At 52.7% G+C, this 22,237-nt stretch overlaps 7 protein-coding genes across 7 annotated transcripts; 3 read left to right on the top strand and 4 right to left on the bottom strand.

The window, feature by feature from the left end:
- Window positions 1-117: 117 nt before the first annotated feature.
- EV422DRAFT_511837 (P-loop containing nucleoside triphosphate hydrolase protein) lies at window positions 118-6,875 on the bottom strand. Its single transcript, XM_053069045.1, has 6 exons — window positions 5,932-6,875; window positions 4,957-5,869; window positions 3,755-4,891; window positions 3,218-3,673; window positions 829-3,155; window positions 118-769 (listed from the first exon to the last, which is right to left on the bottom strand). The coding sequence occupies exons 1-6, from the start codon at window positions 6,795-6,797 to the stop codon at window positions 253-255; spliced, it is 6,216 nt and encodes a 2,071-aa protein (XP_052930145.1). The 5' UTR covers window positions 6,798-6,875; the 3' UTR covers window positions 118-252.
- Window positions 6,876-8,471: 1,596 nt separating this feature from the next.
- Window positions 8,472-10,547, top strand: EV422DRAFT_16722 (uncharacterized protein). Its single transcript, XM_053065058.1, has 2 exons — window positions 8,472-9,866; window positions 9,961-10,547. Exons 1-2 carry the CDS (start codon window positions 8,612-8,614, stop codon window positions 10,425-10,427), a joined length of 1,722 nt encoding a protein of 573 aa, XP_052930144.1. The 5' UTR covers window positions 8,472-8,611; the 3' UTR covers window positions 10,428-10,547.
- Window positions 10,548-11,760: 1,213 nt separating this feature from the next.
- Window positions 11,761-13,090, bottom strand: EV422DRAFT_16666 (polyubiquitin). The gene has a single exon (XM_053065052.1). The coding sequence runs from the start codon at window positions 12,875-12,877 to the stop codon at window positions 11,873-11,875; it is 1,005 nt and encodes a 334-aa protein (XP_052930143.1). The 5' UTR covers window positions 12,878-13,090; the 3' UTR covers window positions 11,761-11,872.
- Window positions 13,091-15,852: 2,762 nt separating this feature from the next.
- On the bottom strand, window positions 15,853-16,393 carry EV422DRAFT_490291 (uncharacterized protein; the record flags this gene model as incomplete). Its single annotated transcript, XM_053067462.1, has 2 exons — window positions 15,853-16,142; window positions 16,219-16,393. Coding segments are annotated over 2 exons (465 nt in total), but the record flags the coding sequence as incomplete, so codon positions are not given.
- An 872-nt stretch (window positions 16,394-17,265) lies between these two features.
- Window positions 17,266-18,381, top strand: EV422DRAFT_511817 (E2F-associated phosphoprotein-domain-containing protein). The gene is made up of 3 exons (XM_053069044.1): window positions 17,266-17,536; window positions 17,644-17,745; window positions 17,810-18,381. Exons 1-3 carry the CDS (start codon window positions 17,314-17,316, stop codon window positions 18,199-18,201), a joined length of 717 nt encoding a protein of 238 aa, XP_052930141.1. The 5' UTR covers window positions 17,266-17,313; the 3' UTR covers window positions 18,202-18,381.
- Window positions 18,382-18,434: 53 nt separating this feature from the next.
- On the top strand, window positions 18,435-19,540 carry EV422DRAFT_593496 (uncharacterized protein; the record flags this gene model as incomplete). Its single annotated transcript, XM_053073566.1, has 2 exons — window positions 18,435-18,654; window positions 18,729-19,540. The coding sequence occupies 2 exons, from the start codon at window positions 18,435-18,437 to the stop codon at window positions 19,385-19,387; spliced, it is 879 nt and encodes a 292-aa protein (XP_052930140.1). The 3' UTR covers window positions 19,388-19,540.
- On the bottom strand, window positions 19,541-21,602 carry EV422DRAFT_16570 (mitochondrial fission ELM1-domain-containing protein). The gene is made up of 5 exons (XM_053065040.1): window positions 21,120-21,602; window positions 20,514-21,040; window positions 20,383-20,445; window positions 20,103-20,305; window positions 19,541-20,025 (listed from the first exon to the last, which is right to left on the bottom strand). Exons 1-5 carry the CDS (start codon window positions 21,445-21,447, stop codon window positions 19,719-19,721), a joined length of 1,428 nt encoding a protein of 475 aa, XP_052930139.1. The 5' UTR covers window positions 21,448-21,602; the 3' UTR covers window positions 19,541-19,718.
- Window positions 21,603-22,237: the final 635 nt, after the last annotated feature.

The following is a 22,237-nucleotide window of genomic DNA, read 5'->3' as shown; positions in this document are numbered from 1 at the left end:
CTTCTCGAAAAAGATGTGGGGACGCGCGCTCCGACCCAAAAATTTCGCAGCGGGTATTTATGACCCGGATGGCTCCCCATATTTTCAGCTGCTACATGGTCTGTCTCGTGTCGTACTCGCTGGCGGTTGCGTATAGAATTTTACCGACACTTCTGCCTGAGCAAGCTTAATGTGCTGCTGTTAGGCAGAAACTCCTTCATTAGATGTCTCAAAGAAATACTGTTACTGGGGTATATGTGGCTGTGTAAAAAGTTACGGGAGGCCATTGGCAAATAGCTCTTCCAGCACTTTCGATTCGACTTCGACGTGCGTACGCCGCATCTGCGTCTCTCGTGACAGACCATGTAGCAGCTGAAAGCCTTCTATGGCGTTGTCGTTGCCCACTACCGTCAAACATTGTAACAGCGAATCGGACACGATCATCACCGTCTTTCGCCTTGCCCGACTAAGCGCGACGTTCATCAACGTCCGGTCGTATAGATATTGCGCCTCAGCCGTCGTGTCGTACTCGCTGGCGGTTGCGTATAGAATTATGCCGACATCTGATTCCTTTCCTTGGCTTTTGTGAATCGTAACAACTGGTTGGTGTGGGAAGTTGCAGTACTGCGATAGGGCGAGTTGTAAAAGGATCCGCTTCCGATGGTGGGTTACCATGTGCAGGATGTCAAGCGGACGATCGCCTGAACGTGTGAACATATGAAGCTGTTCCGTCAAATAGGTTGCTAGCATTATTTCTATATGCGGTAGTATTCCGCTTTTTTCACTATCCCTGGAGACTTAAATGTCAGTAGCATACATGATGAATAAGGAGATGAACAGCATTCCCACCTCAGAACAATGAGGACAATCGGTTTTGCAGGATCAAAGACCGAGTGTAAGAGTTTTGACAGCGCGTAGTTCGCAACCTCAGCGCGCGCTTGCACCGTGTCGAGGAGTTGCCCGAGATTTTGTCGGCCGACTTCCAAATTGGCTGGAGCATACCCGTTGTAGCCGACGAACCGCCGCAAAATACTCGCTGCAACCTTATTCAATCGCCAAGTGGCCACCAGACTCACTGGCCGGGGTTGATTGGCGTTGACCAACCGATTGAAAAGCGAGTCATTCAAATCATTCCTCTCATCGTCAGGTCCTCCCTGTCCCTTATTCAGCGTGCCGATTTGAAGGTGATCCCCGATCATAACAATTGATCCTCTAGGTGGGTTGGGAACCATGAGCGACAGAGCGACGGATGTCTCAATGATAGGCATCAGAGAGCATTCCTCAATGCAAAGCATGCGGTCGGCTTGAGTGACGGAGGGCAAGACTTCTTTGACTTTTGCTAGTTGCCAAATAGTTCCACAGATGACAACATGTTTCAAGTCCTTGATTACATTTTGCAAATGAGAGGATTTTGGCGATGTGTACGTGATATGCGGGTTGTCCGGATTCGGCTTGTCCGACAACCGCACGATTTGTTTGCGGTCTATATAGCTCGTGGTATGCTCCATCATTTTTTCAATGACGGTATCGACAGCGCTGTGTGTCCAAGCGGTGAGGAGCAGAATCTGGTTGCGAGAGTGATTACCGGTGCGGGCAGTATGTAGACGAGCAAGCAACAGTGCAGCAAGAAAGAAGCTTTTGCCAGTGCCGGGAGGGCCGACTATGAGTTGTACGGGGTTGTTTTCGATTGCTTGAATGATGGAGCGGTGGTGCGGGGAGAGAGGAAATCGCTTCGCGTCCCCTGTATGCAAGCTATTGTCGGCATCCAGCGGCCACCAACGATTGAAATCGGCGGGGCGTGAAACGATAGCTTCCCCTTTGATCAGTTTACAAACCAGCGGCTCGACCGGGTTCCTTCCAATCTGGGTCAATTTGTTGAACTGCTCGTCCACAGTCTTCAAGTGCGAAATCCCCTTCCGGAGCGTTGCGTTCATGTATCGCGGGAAAGCAACATACCGGGAAACGTTATCACATCGAATGAAGTCGCCGACGTTCGTTGCGAAGTCGATGAGGAGCGAGCCATCTGTGTTGTCTGAAAGCTGGACCATCGCAGCTCGCACCGGCGAATGCCGGTGTGCCATGTTGAACTGCGCAGGACTTACTAGTTCCAGAATTTCGAGATCCCGGATTTTCCCCATCTCATTTCTGGCGTCCTCTCGGCATATGAGATACTGGTTAAAAATATTGGCGGTCTCGTGTGAGATTCGCTCGTGGGCGACGTCTCCGGCGCTTTTAAACTTAAAGACTCTTGTGTCCTTAATGCTTTCAATTGGTACAATGATCATCGGGACCGGATCGGCAATTCTGTCGAAGGCCAGCTGTTCGCAAGCATCCACGGCTTCCACAAGTCGCAAGTAAGCGAGCTGAGACAAAATAGGATTCTTGATTCGAAGCTTTTCCGCGAATTTGAAAGGACGAGGTTCGCACTTCAGCCAACCTGCAGTCCATTCCCGGAACCTTAGCAGAACCATGCGCGAATCATCCAGTTGGCGTTGGATCTTCGCCTTCATCAAATCCAGAAAGTCGGGATCTTTCAATAGCAAATGAGCACGGGCCCTGTGTAGTTCCAAAAAAATGTCGTCCTCATCGCCATCAGCGAAGATTGCAGCAGTAGATGACCAGTCATCCTGAGCCGGCCGTTCAAAGATTCTGGCAAGTTGTCGAACAGTGGTGGAAGCAATAGGCAGTGCAATGACAGCCTGCACCTCGCTTACGATGCTTAATGCGCAGGGCGCCAGAGTAGGATCAGAGTGCCGATCTAGCGACGCGGCAACTGCAGCATTGACTATAGAACCTCGTAAGACTGCCTCTGTCGCTTTCCGGACGTTCCGATCCAGATTCGGTTCTGACAGAACGGAGATGAGGAGGTCCCCCAATATCCTGAGTTCGCTCCGCTCTCCCACCCAGATTTGCAAGCTATTCTTGTTTTGAGAGGTACCCAGCATGATATGCCCGACGCGTCCTATAAAGCTCTGTACATTTGCGGTGGTGTCTTCGACATATCCTCGCTGAATCTGCTTTACATTGTCGATGTAATGCACAAATCCGAACATGCAAACTTTCCGTGTCAGCGGGTCTTGTCGTAAAGTCAAAATGAGCGTTTGGCTTTCGGATTTCGGGACACGGAGAGACGGGCGTCCCAAAAGCACTGGTCGTCTTAACTGCACGGAGCGAGCCTACAAAGCAATTCCGAGTGAGAAATGTTCGTGTGCATCACAGTTCGCTTGCAAGCACCAACCCTGATGTCTGCGTTGTCAAGTATATGGTTGCCTTTTCCGGTGCACAACGATTCAATATCACGAATCCCTTCTGCAGCGAGTCTGCTCTTCTGTTCGCGGCCTATAGCCGGAACCAAGGAAACGTCGTTTTTCGCTGCCGCTTCGCTCATGCATCCCTGTAGATGAGCACATTTTCGACACTCCAGCGCGATGTGGAAATCTTGTTCTCCTCGATTCGAGAGTATGTAAGGTAACTTGTTCTGTAGGAACGCCTGAAGACCCGCGATGACACCACGGAGTTCGAAAGGCTTTCGTTCACCCATAACCTCCGGCGGTGCGGGTTGGGGAGGGATTGCCTCCCTATCCTGAGCTCCTGGAAGCCAGATGACGCCCTGATGGTGAATAGCGATATTGGAAACATGGGCTCTCGCAAAGAGTGTCTCCAGAATCAGCGCATAAATCGCCACTTGTATCCTCTACAACATACAGAATAGGCGCAAATTAGTCTGCGCGCAATATTTTTCTTTCGAAACTGCCGAAGGAAATAGTAACACTACCTGATATGATTTCGTGCTTGTGCTAAACTTGGCATCAATAATTTGAACAATGACTTTCGCTTCATACCGATTAACAAGCAAGAAATCCGGCTTGATCACATTGATGCTCGGGTGAACAGCAGAATCTGGCCATAGCAGACCGATGGCGAGATTTACTTCAGGAGAGACCTTGATGGTTGGCTCATACACATAATGGCCATCGGGGACGTTTTTCAATAACGTTACGAGTTCGGTGTCCGAGGATATCCGTTGTTGGCTGGAGGCAAGCTTGCCTGATGACCCGAGGCTATTGACGATCCGTGCTTCCCATGCATCGCCACTCTGCATCAGAAGTTTGGACAACGCCGAGTCTTCCGTATTGGTGTCCGGCGCCCCGGCGCCCCGAGGTAGTGCCATTCGGTGTAGTAACCGCGGGCAATGCATAACGAAGTAGCTTGACAGCTTCGTTGCCGAGAGGAAATGCGTAGGTGTCGGGAGAGGTATGCCCGTATCCCATGAAACCGAGAGAATGGCGGGAGCTTGCGGGGTTGGTGAGTACGAAGAGAAGGCCTCCTGGCCTGATGAAAGCCCTGGGTGGGACGGCATTGACGGTGGAAAAGAAGATTGTTGGGACGGCACACCCAAAGTGGTCCTGTCTGAATCCTGACTGATGATCTCCCGCCGTCGAACTGAGGGATCCACAACACCGGTGTCTGTATCGCTATTGTGCTCCTCTTCCTCTTCCACGTTATGTACTATGCATCTCGGCTCGTAAAATCCATATGTGCTTCCACAGAATCCCGACATCAAGTCCGTCCAACCGACCCCGCACTGTCCATAGAGAACCACGTGCAGTGTGAATTTGGCTCGGGTTAATGCTACGTAGACACGCCTTCGTTCCTCATCGTCCGCGCAGACTTTTCCCTTCCTGATGGCGAGAATGACAAAGACGTGCTCGCGTTCTAGGCCTTTAGCGCCGTGAATGGTGGATATGAGAATGGCGCTCGGATCAAAAGCCTTCTCCTCCGTGATGATTTGCGAAATGCGGGCAGTTTCATCATTCCGGTAGGCGAAAATGCCAATGGTTGAGGGATCGACTGCTTCGCCGACTACGAGCCTCGAGATGGTCAGCGCCGTATGATTCACAGCCTCATCAAGCTGTTAAATCGAGTATGGATCAGTGTTTTCATCCTGCGTGTGTTCAATGACAGTTCCTGCCTTACCGTAGTCTCCATACACATCCCAATGACGTCGCAAGAGAATCTCCTCACACCACTCGGCACTTGCGATATAAACCGTGTGTCCGGTGGTTTCAGCCTTGCACTCAAAAGTCCCGCCACACCTGCATTGAAATCAATGATACGCTGCAGCGTCCGATAATTGGACGTCAACGTCACCTCCCGCCTCCCCTGCGGAAAATGGCTCCGGAATCGATGAAGAATCTCAGGTTCAGCGCCCCTGAAGAGATAGATGCTTTGATCGTCATCTCCGACTACGGTGATTCTTCGCCAAGGCTCTGGAACGTCCGCCGGGGCTTGGAAAGCGTATTGACCGAGCGCTAATCGTATAATAAACGCTTCTTGCCATAGATCGACGTCTTGGTACTCATCGACCAGGAAGTAGTATCGAAGTCTGAAGTGTTCGGCAAGAATTGGAGAGCTTTCCAATTTCTTGACGGCCGATATCAGCCGAACTCTGTGGCTGCAATACCCTTCTTCCCACAGAGTGTGGTGAATCTGACTTAACTCCGCTAGTCTCGGTTGCAGCTCCGGGTCGCAATAGGTCGTGCGATAATAGGTCTGTAATGCCGAAAGGAATCTTTTACTTTCCTGCTCATGAGCATCGTCGCCCAACATTTTGGAAGCAACCAAGTCCGCATATTCGGTGTCGGAGAGCAATTGTGGGGACCCGCTTCGCACAAAGAGCTCGCAGAACAGACGTGCCAAGGAGTCGATCGTGCGAGCAAAAGGAAAAGAACACTTCACGACCCCATCATTCAAGGTGTTGCATCGCTCGACCAGCGTTTCCGCGGCGTTTCTTGTGAATGTGATGATGATCAGCTTGTGCGCCGGGGTACCGTGTCCCAAGAGATAACGGACCCGCCCAACAAGAGTAGCTGTCTTTCCCGTACCAGGTCTACCTTAGCGGGCTTGAATGAGCATGCCAGAGGTTTAATCCGAAATGAAGATTACACATACCCTGCGTTGATCAGCAAGGGGCTGTCCGGATCCGCAGTGACCGCCTCTTCCTGATGCACATCGTATGGGAGATCTGCCAGGGCCTGCTGGAAGACGCTGGCGTTGTATAGCTGTAGTTGTGGGTGACAATCCAGCAGAGTGAAATAGATGCAAGCCGCCGCGCTATGCTGGCACATTTCGCAGCTCGGGTTGTGCCTTCGCATCGCCCCTTGGGTATCTGCGATCATCCGTCGCGCTTCAGCATGGCCAAAGTTCCGTCTCGTGTGAAAAACGATGCTTCTATGCACAGAAAAAGGGTCGCTGTTGAGGCGATCGGGTACGTCAAAAGATCTCGTCTCGGTCGGATTGTTGTGCAGATGTTCCAAGTAGTTCCACAGAGCGTGAAGAATGGAGCGACGGGATTCAGCAGCTTGCGGCGGGAGGTTGGAAACGATAGGAAGGGCATTTAGTGCGCTCTGAGCGATAGAATCTTCGAAGCTGCTTCTGAGTGGCGCATCCTGTGAGAACACCTCTATGGGAGGTGCTGGCACATCCAGGCGATCGGGTATTTCCCTATCGCCGTGCGCTGGACCACCATCGTTTATCCCAGTCTCACCGCGTGTTCCAAAATGCGACCTTAATGCGTTGAGTTGTGTTTCAGGCAATGCCAGCACCCTTTGTACGGCTTCTCGTGCATTCGGATCCAAGCCGTGTAGCAAGGCGAGAATGTTTGCGTTTGCGTCGGTTGTGGGGGCGGATTGCCCAAAGACAGTTTGAGGAGGCCCGGATGTCACAGGGCCTCCAGATCCAATGGATCGTTGCTTTTTCGGACTAGGGCCTTGTGGGCGGTCCCCATCCTGGTTGGAGTTAGGGCGGCGGTTACTCATCTTGTAACGTCTTCGCTTTATCCGTACGTACAGTAGGTAGAAGAACGGCGTACGAAATTTTGGCCAAATAAATGTCAGGTTGTCCCCGGCTGGATTTTCTGGACCAATTCGACCGCAACGTTATAATCGCGGGGAACGCGCTGTCGAAACCCATCGGAGCTCGCGCGGGCACGTGACAATTGACGTAAGGTCTGACGTCAATGCGTCATCATGCTGTCTCCCACGCGAAATTGTGCTTAGCCAAGCCTTTTCACACTCGAAATCGGGCGGTACCTCTCTCGCGTCAGGGCGTCCTCTGTTCAGGAAAGACTTTACTATACCACTCACGACGAATGTCAGCGAAGACTGATGATTTGGCCAGATGCAGAGGGTAGATGGAGTGGCAGGTGTGGTGAGGATGCACAATGGTTGCCATGGTCGTTTTCTGCTACTTCATATCCAACAATTTGAGTCGCACGCTCGCATATCAACTCCGCCTGAATCATCGACCGTCTGAGGCTTTGCGGACATGGATGCACATTCCCCATCCCATGTGACTCTGCAGGCGGGTTTTGGCTTTCTAAACTCGACTGAGTGCTGAACTTGAGAGTGCTTCCCTGAAGCTTCGACTCCCTGCAGCATGATGTCATTACATGTAAGGGGATGGGGAAAACGTCATGCCTCCCAACTCATACAAAACTCATGCCATCACAATCCGAACACGCCAGACATGCAAGAATCCGACGCCAAGTTCTTCCCGTCTCTCATTTCGCTCGCGAAGATATGCCATATCGAAAGGGCATCGCCAATGGAAGAAGAAAAAGAGCCAAGATATCTCCTATTTCCATGTTTTGGCTTTTAGCTCGTGGGTTTTTGTGAGTGTGATGACCAAATGAGCCAGGCGGACTGCCCCGCGTGAAACGGGGCGCAGGAAAGGAAGGCTCCGTTCGAGGAGGGAAGAAGGCTCAAGGAACGAATCATTTTTAGCGTTTTTGAATATAGATGCACATGATGACGACGGCGCTGCCCAGCAGTCGCGACGTGAATGCCCTTTCATTTCCCGCCCCCGCTTTCATCACATCAAATACTAAGCAAAACCCAAGGCATGCATTACTATTGATCACACCCGTACGTACGTCCAAGTCCTCGGGTATTGGTTAATCAGCATGGATTTCTCCCGTTCCTCCAACGTCGCTCAACGCAGATATCTCAACTGGTCGAAAAAGGATATCGCGCATATCATCACTTCCACGTCAGAGTCAGGCCTACTTTCGTTTGCAATACCTCGTCGCAAAGGTAAGCAAGGTCTTCAGCTCTCGCCGACGGATACCCTGCGCATGCATGGGTGGTAGTGACCTTTTCACCTTGTCTTTATTTCGCAATTCCAGCAGTAACCGTGATCCAGTGATCAAAGAATTGGAAGCTTCCGCCTCCTCGCCGCAAGCCTGCACACCCCCACGCCACGTCATCGTTCGGGCGGACTTGGTACGTCACCAGGGGTTTCCCAAGCCAACGCGTCGGTTCTGTCCCCCTCTTTGTCGCTCGCTGGCCTCAAGCGCTGTGCAGAAGGGGTAGAAAAAGCACACATGCCTTATATACCTGATTGCCCTGACCTCGTCTCCATCGTTTTAGACTTTTCTGGATCCGTCCTTCTCGACTGCCTACGTCTACGGCACCATCTTTACTTTCTGTGAGCGGACACCCCTGTGCAGGTATCCCATACACACGGCCACATTTGTCAGAAAATCGCTCGCCGTCGCCTGCCTGCGTATCGTCGCAGCCCGCTTCCAATCAACGCCCCACATAAGGGTCGTCGGCAAGACCCTTCCCAAAGCATGCATGTAACCGCTCCTACATCGTTCCGTATGACCGATCGAAAGGATTCCACCGCCATGGCTGCCTTGATATCTCCAGAGCCGGGCGCGCCGCCATACTTGCCGTATCCAATACCGACAGAGTTCGCCAAGCTCAACGTCGCAAAAGAGGGTGACATGTCGACTCACGCTGCATCGGGCTCATCAGCAAAGATACGCGGCACAAGTCCCGGCAGACAATTTGCGACGCCAGCCATCAACCCCATCAGAACAGCCAAGCTCGGAGCATCGGTACCTCCGGCAGCAGACGAGCCCCAGTCTGCGTCGACTCGGTCATCCTACTCGTCACGGGCATCCGGCGGGTCCTTCCCCTACATCGTCAGGACCCCATCGCCACCCGTCCCCGCTCCGCCGAATCGCAACAGCGGATCAGACCAGCCGGAGCGTCTTCCTCAGATCGAAACGCATCCTCCACACCATAGTCAACAGCAATACCATCAATCACATCTGCATCAATCATCACCATACCCACCATCGCTCTCCACCAGATCGCCAGTACCAAGGCCAGAGGAACCGCAGCCCATATCCCCCGCACACCTGCAGACCCAAGCATCGCTCCATGCGATCGATCCGTTGCCTTCTACGGCGACGCAACCATTGCCGGGACTGTCTGAGCTGCGATACGGCCCGGAGCCGTTGCCGATGACATGGGATCGAGTCCGGCTGCCGGAGATTCGGCCAACGGTCGGCGCGCATTCGCCTCTTCCATCCCTCGTCAACGCTACTGAATCGTACTTTCCGGCATCGCACTCGCACTTATCGTCGTCGTCGTCGTCGTCCCAAGCACGTCAACATGTGGTAGAGTCGATGAAGATTCCAGGAGACGGTCATGATAACAGTCACCAGCAGCGGATGCTTGGCCCACCAGAGATTGCCTTGACCGCAACGCCCGGCGCCCCATCCGGAAAGTCGCCCATAGGACACATCACCACCAGCGAAGACGACCACCAGCAACTTCGGCCATCCGACATATACGACAGGCGGCAGTCGGTCGACTCGAACCGTCGGCGAAGCCTGAGCAGTCATTTCACGTATGACGATGACTCTGATGTGACCGATGAGCCGAGCGACTCGAGGACGTCGCCTCGGCTGTCTGGCATGATACTGAACTCGTCGACAGGTGAGGCGAAGCGATCAGCGTCACCTACGCCTATGAATGACGCTGAGCCGGGGACGAAGCAGGAGAAGCTGGCGCATAAGCGGAGGATGAATGCTGGTACGTTGTACGGAGGGAGTGTGTTGTGTTGATGTCGTTGTTGTTCCCTTCACACGCTAACTCTATGCTTCTTCTTCCTTCCTTCTGCAAACAGAGGCCGCACGTCGCTGCCGAGAACGCAAAGCTCAACGCATCCAACATCTCGAGGGCCAAGTTCGCAAGCTCGAACAATCCAATGGCGAGCTCGTCCTCCGCATGGCGATGCTCGAGAACGAGCGACGAGCCTGGCACGCTCGCGAGAGCGCTTTACAACAGCAGTGCGTCGCTCTTCAAAGCCGCTGCGACGCTATGGAGCTCCAGCACGGTCGTGGCGAAGCTGGTCGCATCGGCATATTGAGGCCTGCTGCATCCGCTCAACAGCATGCCGCGCATATCCTCAGCAAAGTGCCGGAGCGGACCACATCGGTGTCGCCGGCTGCTGAAGGTGATGGGATGCCCGTATTCTCTCAAGGCCACAAGCGAGTCGCACCGCACGTGAATGAGATCGTTGAGAAGCAGGCCGATATCCACCGGGAGGCGGGTATCCCTGTGAAGCGCCGCCGCATGGGCTCAGTTGAATGAGATTCGCGAAATAGGAAGGCCGATCTAGCCGCGGATTATATAGTTTCTCCCCCTTTGAATTGTCTTGTTCTCAAGCTCCTGGGCAAGGATGAAGCGGAAAACCATAATGTAAATGAAAATCGAGGTTTTGGAAGTATCGCAAGAACCGTTTGTACGTGTTGTTCCTCTTTGGCCTATCGGGGTGATACGCGGATATCGTGGCGAGTGAGGTTTGAACGTCAAGGACGCCAAAGCTCAAAATGAGTGGCGGCCGTAGTTGGTTTGGCAATGCTCAGCAGTGGCGAACACTTACGCGCGCCGGCGCTTACGCGATGCCGTGTAGTCCTTCCTGTCCTGTCCTCTCGTCAGCCGAATGCCCCAACGAGCCTTACGTCTCACTCTCAACCTCATATAGGGTCACGAACTCCCAGCCCGACCTATTTGTAGTCCGCCATTGCGGCGGGCAACCCACGCACGTATTGTATTTCTTGGCACTCCTACGTATGACGCTTATGCCGGTTAGCGAGAATATCGTTTTCTGACGGAGTCTAGAACGTCGGCGTCTAAGCCCGCAGTAAGGTGTCTGTCCTCTTATTTGGCGAAAAAGTATCCCACTGTCGGAGAAAGGAAGTTGCTGTGGGAGACGGGACATGGGGCGGCGGCGGGCTTGGAGATGGCTTTGCTTGAATGATTGATGATTCTCTTTAGCCCCTTGTCGATCTTGGCGCACGACTCATGCATGGCTTTCTTGCAAGCACAATGGAGACTCGCTTATACCGCTGGGTCGGCGCAAATCCCCGTGACTCGTGGGTAACGATCACGCCGATCTTTACACAAAAACGAGCAGAAGTGCCCCACATTCAATTGGCACGTGACATCAACTTGCGAGCTCATCCAACGAGTAAAAGTTGGACCACCCCGTTTTGGAGCCATCTTTTCGTTGATAGCGTTGGATGTGGGGCATATAAGGGCGGATGGTACACATATAGCGTAGGCGTGTAGTTAGGAACGTTGTATGAGCACGGCTCTACCGAAACCAGATGTAGTTTGCGGAAATCTTACAGATTCTGTCTTCGCTTCTGAACAACGAAAGGTGTGAATTACGGAGTCGCACATATGGAGGGGATATGACCTCGCTTCATCTCCGTGCAGAGGCGCGCGGGCAGGCCAATATGCGCGAACTACAAAATAGTAAATTTGCCAGAAGTTTCCAGTTATGAGATGCCAGAAGTCAACATTCATGAGATGCGATCCAATAAAAAACCAGGAACAATTGAACGGCTTTGACTCGGATGTTCGCCGGAGCCATTGATTTCAACGAACGCATGTTTGCCAGAGAAAATTCGATATATTTGAAGCGCCTTCGATTTACCCGCCCCACTCAATCAAAAACGACCCACAAGCTGCAAGACGTGAACATACACAGGACAGAAAGGGGTACAATGTGGGGACGAACTACAAGGGCACTAGTTTCCGCCACGAAGACGGAGCACAAGGTGGAGCGTAGACTCTTTCTGGATGTTGTAGTCAGACAGAGTGCGCCCATCCTCGAGTTGTTTGCCAGCGAAAATCAACCTTTGCTGGTCTGGCGGGATGCCCTCTTTGTCTTGGATTTTCGACTTGACGTTCTCGATCGTGTCGGAGGACTCTACTTCCAGAGTAATGGTCTTGCCCGTCAGAGTCTTTACGAAGATTTGCATTCCACCGCGCAACCGCAAGACGAGATGAAGCGTCGACTCTTTCTGGATGTTGTAATCGGAGAGGGTACGACCATCCTCCAGCTGTTTACCGGCGAAGATGAGGCGCTGCTGGTCTGGTGGGATTCCTTCCTTATCTTGGATCTTCGACTTGACATTCTCGATGGTGTCGGACGATTCCACCTCCAGGGTGATCGTCTTTCCGGTAAGCGTCTTCACGAAGATTTGCATTCCTCCTCGCAACCGCAAAACGAGGTGAAGAGTGGATTCCTTCTGGATGTTGTAGTCCGACAACGTCCGGCCGTCTTCAAGCTGCTTGCCAGCGAAGATGAGACGCTGCTGGTCTGGCGGAATGCCTTCCTTGTCTTGAATCTTGGATTTCACGTTTTCGATAGTGTCCGACGATTCGACCTCCAAAGTGATCGTCTTCCCCGTGAGGGTCTTGACGAAGATCTGCATACCACCACGGAGACGGAGCACAAGGTGGAGTGTGGATTCCTTTTGGATGTTGTAGTCTGGACCGCGAAAGAATGGGAAACGGAAAATCAGTAACTCGCTAATGAACACCACCAATGCCTGGAAAAAAGATAAAGGAGACATACCTGACAAAGTGCGACCGTCCTCAAGCTGCTTTCCGGCAAAGATAAGACGCTGCTGGTCTGGGGGAATACCCTCCTTGTCCTGAATCTTGGACTTCACGTTCTCAATGGTGTCCGAAGACTCGACCTCGAGCGTGATTGTCTTGCCGGTCAACGTCTTGACGAAAATCTGCATACCACCACGGAGACGAAGCACGAGGTGGAGAGTAGACTCTTTCTGAATGTTGTAGTCTGCAAGTGAGGAAGAGAGGAGGGAAAGTCCCAGTCAGCACGCGATGAGGAGGAATGCCAAGGATTGCAGAACGCGATGACAGGCCTGCGAGAAACTAACCAGAAAGAGTACGTCCATCCTCAAGCTGCTTTCCAGCGAAAATGAGACGTTGTTGGTCTGGGGGGATTCCCTCCTTATCCTGAATCTTGGACTTCACATTCTCGATCGTGTCCGAGGACTCGACTTCGAGCGTAATGGTCTTTCCGGTCAAAGTTTTCACGAAGATTTGCATGTTGACGGGTGACGATGAGATGGAGATGAAGTTTTGAGTAGAGTGTTCAAGCGATTTCTTTCAATACTGGGTAGGTACGGTTCTGGGCAAGTATAGAGTATGAGCGAAGTCTCAGGAAGCGGAAGGGGTTTTATATTGGCGTGGGAAACGGGGAGTGTGGAGGAGCAGGCTGGGCTGGGCGCTGTGACACACTCCCAAATGCGGGTATGTCAGCAGCAGCAGGAGGGGGCTGATCGCGTTATTCATTGCGCGAGTGGTTGCAATCAATCTCCTATTTCAAACTGTGCGCTGGATTAGCGGCTGGTTACGTCCGGATGACTTCCTTATTTGATTTGATTAGCGCAGGTTATTCCGTCCCACTTTCCCCTCCAGGTGACGTGGGAGTTTCAGCCGGCTGCGATAAGCATTCCGTAAGGGAACGCGTTGGTATCCAAAGCTGTCGGGCTGCGCCACCCAGAAATTGGTGCGGGGAAGCGGGAGGGGAAGCTTCTAAATCTTCCGTGACCTTCGTTTTGCGGTCACGTGACTGATTGCGGGTGGCACAGTCCGTTCACTCGCGCGCTGGCGCCTATAAAAGGAAGCCCCCCTCGGCAACCTTCACTTTCTCTTTATCCTTGCGCGGGAGCAAATTTGCAGCTGTGAAGTCTCGACTGAGCTCAGATCGTTCGCTAGTTGAAAACTACATCCGAACCCCGATACGTCCTCTGGGCGGATCGGAATTTTTGGAACCCTTCTTTTCTCAAACTTTGAGAAAAAAACTATCAAAAAAAGGCGGAAACTCTTATGAATCTTTTGCGTATGAGAGGGGGAAGTTTGAGAGCGGTGTGCAGATGTGGGAGGATGGGAGATGTCGTTCAGTGAGGTCAGCTCCGAGTCTCCAAATCCACCGCTTGCGTTGAAACCAGGTTGGAAACCTATCTCTCACTCGGCGGAAGCCAAGAAGGGACACCGTGGGGACAGATGGGAATCGTAGATCAGGAACATTGGACTGACCTTCAAAAGCCTCCCCGGAAGATGCGAGATGCAACGAGGGTACGTTCGATGAAACAATCGTCGGGAAAGGGTAACTTCAGTGCGATCGCTACCAACAAGCGGCAAGAACCCGGTGGGGATTCATTTCGCAGACTCGTACCATGCTCATCTCGTCGTTCAGTATCGCCTCATGGCACAAGTCGTCGCTGTGCATACGTGAGAAAAACCTGTTGGAGACATCCGTCCAGCCAGAGGTCAGAATCGTCGGTGAGAAAGCGAGGAAACCGCACCCGGCCTTACACATACTGCACAACGCCAGCCTGCCCGGTGGAGATGTGCGCTGGACGACTTGGGTCCATGTGGAATATCGTTTCCAACACGATAACAATTGCGGAACGAGCTCTATCATCTGCTCTAGTCTCCATAGGGACGTTCAGCGTTCTGAGAATTCAGTGAATCATCCACCAATAGCGAAATGCGATATGTAGTGCGAATGCAGGGGACCTTCCCTTCAATACGGTCCTCCCGCGATGATGTCTGAGGCGCTGTCGGAGGTCAAACGCATCTGCACGTGGGGATGTAGCATGGAGTAAGCACATCCACGGCATCCGGAACGAGAAGATTGTATGGGCGAGCAGCTTCGCCCAAGGAACGTTCACCCATGATTCGAAATGCCATCAATGCAACGCTGGATCCGCAACATCCACCTGGACATGTTCGTAAATGACGCACGACTGCTCCATTGGGTCGCGTGGGAACAGTGCAAATGGTCGAGACGAGATGTGCGGGGATACAGCAAATTCCGGGAAAAGTTGGAATGCCCACGAGTCAACACGGGACAACTCGCCCCGGTCCAGACAGGGAGAAGGATTGACAAATTGAGAATTCTTTTCTGGATTCAGTCGAGGAACGAACCCATTGCGTCTCATATCTCAGGAACTCCGGGACGTCTGGGTGGCCTCGGCACTTCCCTAAGGGCGAGGGCAAGAAACGCCGAGGAAATCAAAGGAGTCTGAAGATGGATATGTTTTACGAGAGTTCCGACGTTTTGCCTCAATCCCGCAGATTGCACAAACATAAAGCTGAGTCCCCATGGACGCCTTCGTCAAGCCGCGAGTTCAACGCCGAGTTCGAGATGGGCGTCGCGATTCGATAGCTCTGACCAACCCATCTGCCTGGGACGTTACGGTGATTACTCGTCTGGGTGGAGGGTGATCACTCGAATCTCAAGATGAACTCGTATCCCTGCAGCCGTGTCAACCTTCCCGAGGAAATTGGTAGTTTGCCGTATGATGACCAAATTGCTTTAATGATCCACATTATGTACTATTCACATTACGTACATTCACACACATTAGAGACAATAGAGTACAAGGAACTGCATATGAAAAGCACATTCTGTAGGGTACAAGGGGACGAGGGAAGGGCAAAAACGGACATCCTCCTATCTACAATGTCCAGGCAATAGGAATGGGATATCACACTCTTACGCAACGAAAACAGAGGAAAGTCCTGCAACTGCAACCAGCATCGTCAGAGCCGCAACTGAGGACCACGCGTGCGATGCGCCGGATCCCGATCCAGTGAGGGCGTTAGGACTTGGGCTTGAGGAGAGTGTGGGCGTGGATCCGGAGGCTGTCGCGGTAAGGGTTGAAGAAGTAGACGTGACCAGTGGGGCCGGAAGCGCGCATTGGGATCCTTTCAAAACAGAGTTCTTGGGGTTCTTCTCCAGCGTCGATCGGATGGCTTCCAGGTTGCCGGTGCTGTTGCTCAAACCACCCCCGCATGGGTTGAAGATGGTGTAGAAAGGTGTCGCATTCTGTCCGACCCTGTTTGCAACGTAGATGAAGAAGATCTCCGTCTGGTTCACGGGAGCACTCGCACCGAGGTTGTTGGGGCAGCCAGGGTATGGGTCGCCGAAGCCGCTAACGAGAACTTTTGCGTCCGCCAAGCCCGCTCCGACACCTGTAGAGTGATTTTTATTTGAACGGCAGATACTACGATAAATCGGATCGAACCACTTTAATAAAGTTATTATTACCTTGAGATACTCCAAAAGAAGCGTATACGCAGGAAACGTCGATGGTGGCGTTGTAGTTGGTCGGGCTGCCGGTCGTGTTGGCGTTGTTGCTGATGACTGTTCCAAGGACGGTGTATTGGGCGGTAGTAATCAGACAAGTTGGGTCGCCGGTCGTTCCGCAACTTGGGACGATCTGAGCAGATGCGGCACCAACGAGGCCGAGCGATGTCGCGAGGAAGGCGAAAAAGGTGGTGGAGTACATATTGATGGAAGCTTAGGAGCTTGAAAGGTGAAAGGTTCGAATCAAGAGACGTTGCGTAGGCCGACTGGCGGTTCTATATATGTAGGTCTAGGTATTAGAGATGCAGGAAGTGAGCGAGAGATTGCTTGCGAATCGCGTGGGAAAGGGAAGCCAAGAAAGAAGGGGAAAGAGAAGAGCCGCACCTTATCGGATTCTGTCGCCGCATCACGCGTCCCCTCAGGTCCACCCTGGCTGCGCCACCCAAACGCTCTACGCGTTACCTTAAGGCACAATTAGGGAAATTAAAGCAGTTTCCTCACAAAACCCTCTTTTTTGAGCAGCCATACCATCCCACAGACATGCAGGACGACCTATTCCCTTTGCATACGGCTCCAGTTGCCTACTTTGGCCAATCCCCTCTAAGTGTCTGTGGGGGTAGCTGTTGCAACAAACTTAACACAGAGGCCCAAAAGTCTGAGTAGTAAAACTGTCTTTCCTTCGCCGTTTTTGGGTAAAACTTGCCAGTTAGAGGTGTCAAACCCTGAACCAGTGCCTTCTTCACCAAACTGCCTAATCAATCTTTCTGCTAGCATGTCTGGCTGTCAAGATACTGCTCAACATGTGCAGCAACTTTGGGTCTGCGAAAACCTCGTTAAGTCCAAAAGTCGTCAAAAAACTGTCAGTGGCTTAGCCAGGGTGGACCTGAGCGCGTCCCGCAATGGTCATCAATGGTCATCACCGCAATGTGGCGCTAAGGTGGCGCGGCTGCCGGCAAGCCACAACCGTCTGAATGATCTTCCCCGTGTTCCCCGTGCTTGCTCCGCTCAGTATACTCAACACAATCCATACGTAGCATGTGAAACGGACTGCAAGCTATGGAGGCTAGTGAAATATTCAGAGCGGCAGGCTTCAAGCCAGCGAACGAGAAAGGCAGTCTCAAAGGAAGCAGTACTTGCGAGGAGTCTGCAAATACCAGCAAAGCTCCTGATCATAACGCAAAACCGCAGCCCGAATATTATGATGAGGCGTATTTTGACAGCGATTCGGAGGACGGACGAGAAGTTGCCGGAGGAGATCGAACAAAGGCCACTGGAGAAGGTAGGTGGAGTTCAAGCATCCGTGTCCTAGGTGTCTGCGTCTTGTGTCGACTCACCTTCTCAAAGCTGCCCTTACTTTGTCTTGCTCCACACCGGGCTGATTTGAAGGACATCAGACAAGAAAGGTGAAAATGATGACGGACGAAGATCTCTTATTCGATCCCAATGCGGACTCGGACGACGAGAAATGGATGCGCCAGCGGATAGCACGTAAGTTCCGAAGGTACTTCATCTATAAGATCCCCATTCACTAATCCTTGATGGCCATTTGCAGAAGAACGTGGCGCCAATGACACATCGGAGGATATCATAGATTCAACAACATTAGCATGTCCTCTTTGCATGACGCCCGTCTGTCACGATTGCCAACAGCATGAACTCTATGAAACACAGTTCCGAGCGATGTTCTTTGAGAACTGCACTGTGGATACGGCAGTGCAACTCAAATACCCCGTGCAAAAGCCGCCGAATAGGAAGAAGCGTAAAGCGTTGACGGAGGCCGAACAGGATCAGGATGGGGAAGACGATGATGCAGTATTTTGGCCCGTGAGGTGTGATACGTGTACAACCCAAGTCGGGGTTATGGATGCGGAGGAGGTGGTGCATTTTTTCAACGTTATCGCATCGTGCAGCATGCTACACTTGAGGGCAATCAAACCGCTTTAAGCGAGTACGTAGGTAGAAGAACGGCGTACGAAATTTTGGCCAAATAAATGTCAGGTTGTCCCCGGCTGGATTTTCTGGACCAATTCGAAAGTGTGGCAAAAATTGCGCTTCCCACACGAAACCTTTCGCGCCTACGTAATTAGACGAGAGCGGAAACGGCGCACGACACTTCCTTCCTTGGCTCTTCCGTCATTCGCCAGAATCACACCAACCTCTCACCCAACTCAACAGCAATGTCCGACACCCAGCTCGCCTGCATCCTTAAAGCGGGACCTCTCGCCCTCAAGCGCTCGCCCCTCGCTCCAGCGAAGAAGTTTGTCGTTCTGTGCGCCCCGTCCACCGTTGAGGATCTGCAACTTGTGTTCACCTTGGTCTTTAAGCAGAACCCCCAGAAGGGTTTGGAACCGAAGTCGATTCAATGGCTCGGGAATATGGCTAGTGCCGCGGTGAAGGGTAAGGCAACGGAAGGTCGTGTCCGTTTAGGGAAAATCTTTGTGTGCTAATCCTTGAAATCCTGTTGTCGTAAGGAACACCACTCCTTATTATCCTTTCGTCCGAAACGTCCACCAACAACCCCACCTTCATTCACTTTGCGAACATCCACGCCATATCCGATGAAAGCCAGCTTCGGTCCGCGTGCAACTTTACCCTGCACGTAGACGGCAAGCCCTCGGAATACAGGTTTGGTGCTTCCTCCAGCACCGACTACCAGGAATGGAACGTGGCCATCAGCAACGCTATGCAGATCCTCACCGAGCGGACGATGGGAGGGGCCGTAGCGGACGCCGAGGACGAGTCACCTTTCCGTGGAAACATATACGAAAAGACTCGCATATCCGCTGGGGAGGAGCAGACAGGTTTCGCCACCAGCCCTGTCCCGTCGAACGAGTTCCGATTCTCTGGATCGCAGGATGGGTGGAACACGCCGACCACCATCTCCCCAGCCGAGTCGCCTCTGCAGACCATCTCCAGGAAGGCTACCGGGAAGATGGCGGTGTTACCGGACTACATTGCTCCTCAGGCAACTTCGAGGAAGTATACGTTGGGGTCGGATCCGAGCATTGCGTCGGAAGGGAGGGATTCGTACTCTACCCGATCTCCGTCGGTCCGCTCGCCACGCACGTCGGAAATTTCCCGTCACTCCGATGTCCCACCGGCTGAAGAGATTCACGCACCTAATCTGTGAATCCGATGCTCGAAAAAACGACTCTGTGAATCTCTTCACGGCGTATACTCCTCATAGCCCATTTTCGGTTTCCCAGCTCGAATGACACAATCCTCGCTTAGTTTACAGACATCTTCGTGGTCCCTTCCAGTACATAGAATTTCGTTCGTCAGTGCACATGTAGATAATGGACACACCTCATATTAGTCGTTATCACCATACCTTCCCCCCATTGCTATTACCTGTATTTGTAACAGATAGTATCTTCAATAATCTTTTCATGTCAACCGCTTGCCGTAGCATCAATATGGTTGTGGAATCTACGTAGTCCACGCTGTACTGTCATTCTAATTTACGCCAATTCCCTATCTACTCTAAGAGAATCCTCCTTGCTCTCTTCCGCCACCTTCTCTGCGCCCCATATCAGCTCAGAGACCTTCTCCGCAACAGCGTCCGTCTCATCCGCAGTCTCCTCCAAAGACCAAGGTGGGTGTTCGCCGACATCACTTAATATGTCGAATTTCCGGTCATGCACGTCGATGGCTGGGTATCGTGAAGGGACGAAACGCCGGATCCGCCGCTGTTCGAGTAGTTTGGCGTATACGGCTTGTTTGGGGCGGGATGTCAGGGTGGCGAGGGATATTATGTATGTTGGTTTGCTGGAGGTACGCGGAGTGACAATATGCATGTGAGCGTGAAACGTCCCCGCTCCATTTTCTGGGTATTGACAACATACCGGACAGACAAAGCCTCTGACACCATGGTGAGGGAGTCCGCCGTTACTGCTATATGTGTTGCGAGGTCGAGGAATGCTTCATACGGATTTAAGGGCTCGATGTTATGTGTTGAGGCTCCTCTAGGCTCCTCCTTATAGATATGTATACGTGATTTTGTGGCGTCGGGCTGGCGGTCGTGCCATGCTGTTATCATTTCGCGGGTCTAGTGTGGAAAGTCAATGGGATTGATACTCAGGAACAAACATACCCAGCGTGGGGGAAAGCGATGCTATCACTTACAAAGGGCGTTGTGCGTTGTGAGAAGGTCAACAAGACTTTGGCTTGGTGGACATCCAGCACTCGCTATTTGAAAAGATCGCAACGTTAGGGACGTTGCACGGAAGGACACATCCCCACGTGCACGGTCTTACCTGAAGCATCTTGATGAGTTTCGTCACATCATCATTATGCCACCCAAAGTCTCGCTCCTGCCCTCCCCCTATCAGCACCGCAAGCACCATCCCATCCTGCGCCCTAAAGCATTCCGGTATTCCCTCCCCAGCCGTCGACCCAGCGCCGAGCACACCCTTTCCCACACTATTAAGACAGAGCTCCACCGGCACCACCCTCCCGCCGACCTTCGCATCCTTCTGTAACGCCAACGCCGGCCACTCCCACCTCGCCACCACGGCCGCATCAAACTCCTCCAGCGACACAAACGGCATGCCAACGCATACCGCCCGCGTTCTGCCCAGGCTGCTGACTTTGGTGTGCAGGGCTGCTAATGTCGTCTCGGCGCAGGTGGAGAGGACGACGGACGGGTAGGGCGGGGCGAGTGTGTGGTGGGTTGGGGAGAACAGAAACCAGGGGAGGTCGCGGCGGTCGGAGTGCGGGCCGTAGGTTTCTTGACGGTAGTCCAGGAGGCGCTTTTGGAAGGCGGGGAAGAGCCATTTTATCGCTGTGGAAAGCCAATAGCACTCAGTACAGAGCTTTACGAGCTTAGCGGGGATATGAAGACGGCAATGTCATCTACACACCTGGCGCTGGAATCACATTCTTCCACTCGACCTCACAACCCATCCTCGCCGCCAACGCGGCCGCTTGCTTATCCTTCCCAACTCTGCCCGCCGTTATAATCCACGCTATTTTCCGCCGTGCCGGCCGTCTTCCTGTTGTTGGTTGTGTTTCTGTACTGATGTGCTGTGGCCGTTGCAGGCCTTGCGAACTGGAAAGTCTTGGCTGTGAAAGCCCGGGCGGTATAAGAAGAGCTGGCCGAGAGCATGGTCGCAGCGCTGAGCGGTTACTGAGTGGTAAGTATTCCCGCCGGAAGGCGCATATCCGCCGTCGGCAACCCAGGGTGGCCATTGTGACGCAGATCTACAGAATTGTAAGCTGTTGGAAGCCCACATGGGTTCGCGTGCATCCCCAGCAGTCCCAGCACGCGGACTGCAAAGAGTTCGCTTATTCTTGCCAAAAATGTTGGAGATATATGCAGTGGTTACTCTAGGCCCCTGACACATGGTCCATGACTGCTGGGTACTATCAACACCCATTCGCGGATTCAGTCCTCATGGCCCAGAGAGCCAAACGAAGCTGTTCATCCTTCCGCCCAGCTCAATCATTCCAATCAAAGAAAGCCTCCTTCTCCTTCGGCTGCACCCCAACCATCTTCTTCACCTTATTCAGAACCTCACTCCCATGCGGCGCATCCCGTCCCGATGGCACCGGTCCCGGCCCTTCCCCATTCTTATGCAGCTCGCCATCCATCCCGATATACCAATCCTTCGCATACTGCTTGATGTGCGCGGACGTGATGCAGCCAGTCATGCCGCGGCCTGGCCCGGTGTCTGGACCTGGGATGGGGATGTCGAGGTCTGTTGCTGGGAGGACACCGGTTCGGAGGTAGAGGAAGACGGCTTCGGAGACTGCGTCGGTGTAGAAGGGTGGTCCCGAGGACTTTCCAGATGTTGGTGGCATCTGCGTGAGGAGGTGTATTAGTACGCCCTTCTTTCGTTGGAAGCGTTGCTCCCATCCTTGCGCTTTCTCCTTACTTTTATTTTATGCGAGGCGTCCAATAGCCGGCATCTTCACTCCCCCATCAGCTTCAAGTCGCCGAAGCAGACCTGGTCTACAAGCAAGCATCATTTGCTAGGAC

Source organism: Fimicolochytrium jonesii (genome assembly GCF_025526975.1).
Source record: "Fimicolochytrium jonesii strain JEL569 chromosome Unknown EV422scaffold_1, whole genome shotgun sequence".
NCBI lineage: Eukaryota > Fungi > Chytridiomycota > Chytridiomycetes > Spizellomycetales > Powellomycetaceae > Fimicolochytrium > Fimicolochytrium jonesii.
Note: the sequence above shows the minus strand (reverse complement) of the source record. Positions and strands in the feature narration are given on the sequence as shown.

Excerpts from the sequence above, each read along its gene's own strand:
- EV422DRAFT_16722 (XM_053065058.1), top strand. The coding sequence starts at position 8,612 with ATGCATGTAACCGCTCCTACATCGTTCCGTATGACCGATCGAAAGGAT. Across the intron at positions 9,867-9,960 it reads TAAGCGGAGGATGAATGCTG|AGGCCGCACGTCGCTGCCGA; the intron begins GTACGTTGTACG and ends TTCTGCAAACAG.
- EV422DRAFT_511817 (XM_053069044.1), top strand. The coding sequence starts at position 17,314 with ATGGAGGCTAGTGAAATATTCAGAGCGGCAGGCTTCAAGCCAGCGAAC. Across the intron at positions 17,537-17,643 it reads AACAAAGGCCACTGGAGAAG|GACATCAGACAAGAAAGGTG; the intron begins GTAGGTGGAGTT and ends GCTGATTTGAAG. Across the intron at positions 17,746-17,809 it reads GATGCGCCAGCGGATAGCAC|AAGAACGTGGCGCCAATGAC; the intron begins GTAAGTTCCGAA and ends GGCCATTTGCAG.
- EV422DRAFT_511837 (XM_053069045.1), bottom strand. The coding sequence starts at position 6,797 with ATGAGTAACCGCCGCCCTAACTCCAACCAGGATGGGGACCGCCCACAA. Across the intron at positions 5,870-5,931 it reads CCCTTGCTGATCAACGCAGG|ACCTGGTACGGGAAAGACAG; the intron begins GTATGTGTAATC and ends CCGCTAAGGTAG. Across the intron at positions 4,892-4,956 it reads GGATGTGTATGGAGACTACG|CTTGATGAGGCTGTGAATCA; the intron begins GTAAGGCAGGAA and ends TCGATTTAACAG.
- EV422DRAFT_16666 (XM_053065052.1), bottom strand. The coding sequence starts at position 12,877 with ATGCAGATTTTCGTCAAGACGTTGACCGGCAAGACAATCACGCTCGAG.
- EV422DRAFT_16570 (XM_053065040.1), bottom strand. The coding sequence starts at position 21,447 with ATGGCCACCCTGGGTTGCCGACGGCGGATATGCGCCTTCCGGCGGGAA. Across the intron at positions 21,041-21,119 it reads GAATGTGATTCCAGCGCCAG|CGATAAAATGGCTCTTCCCC; the intron begins GTGTGTAGATGA and ends GGCTTTCCACAG. Across the intron at positions 20,306-20,382 it reads CACAACGCACAACGCCCTTT|ACCCGCGAAATGATAACAGC; the intron begins GTAAGTGATAGC and ends TTTCCACACTAG.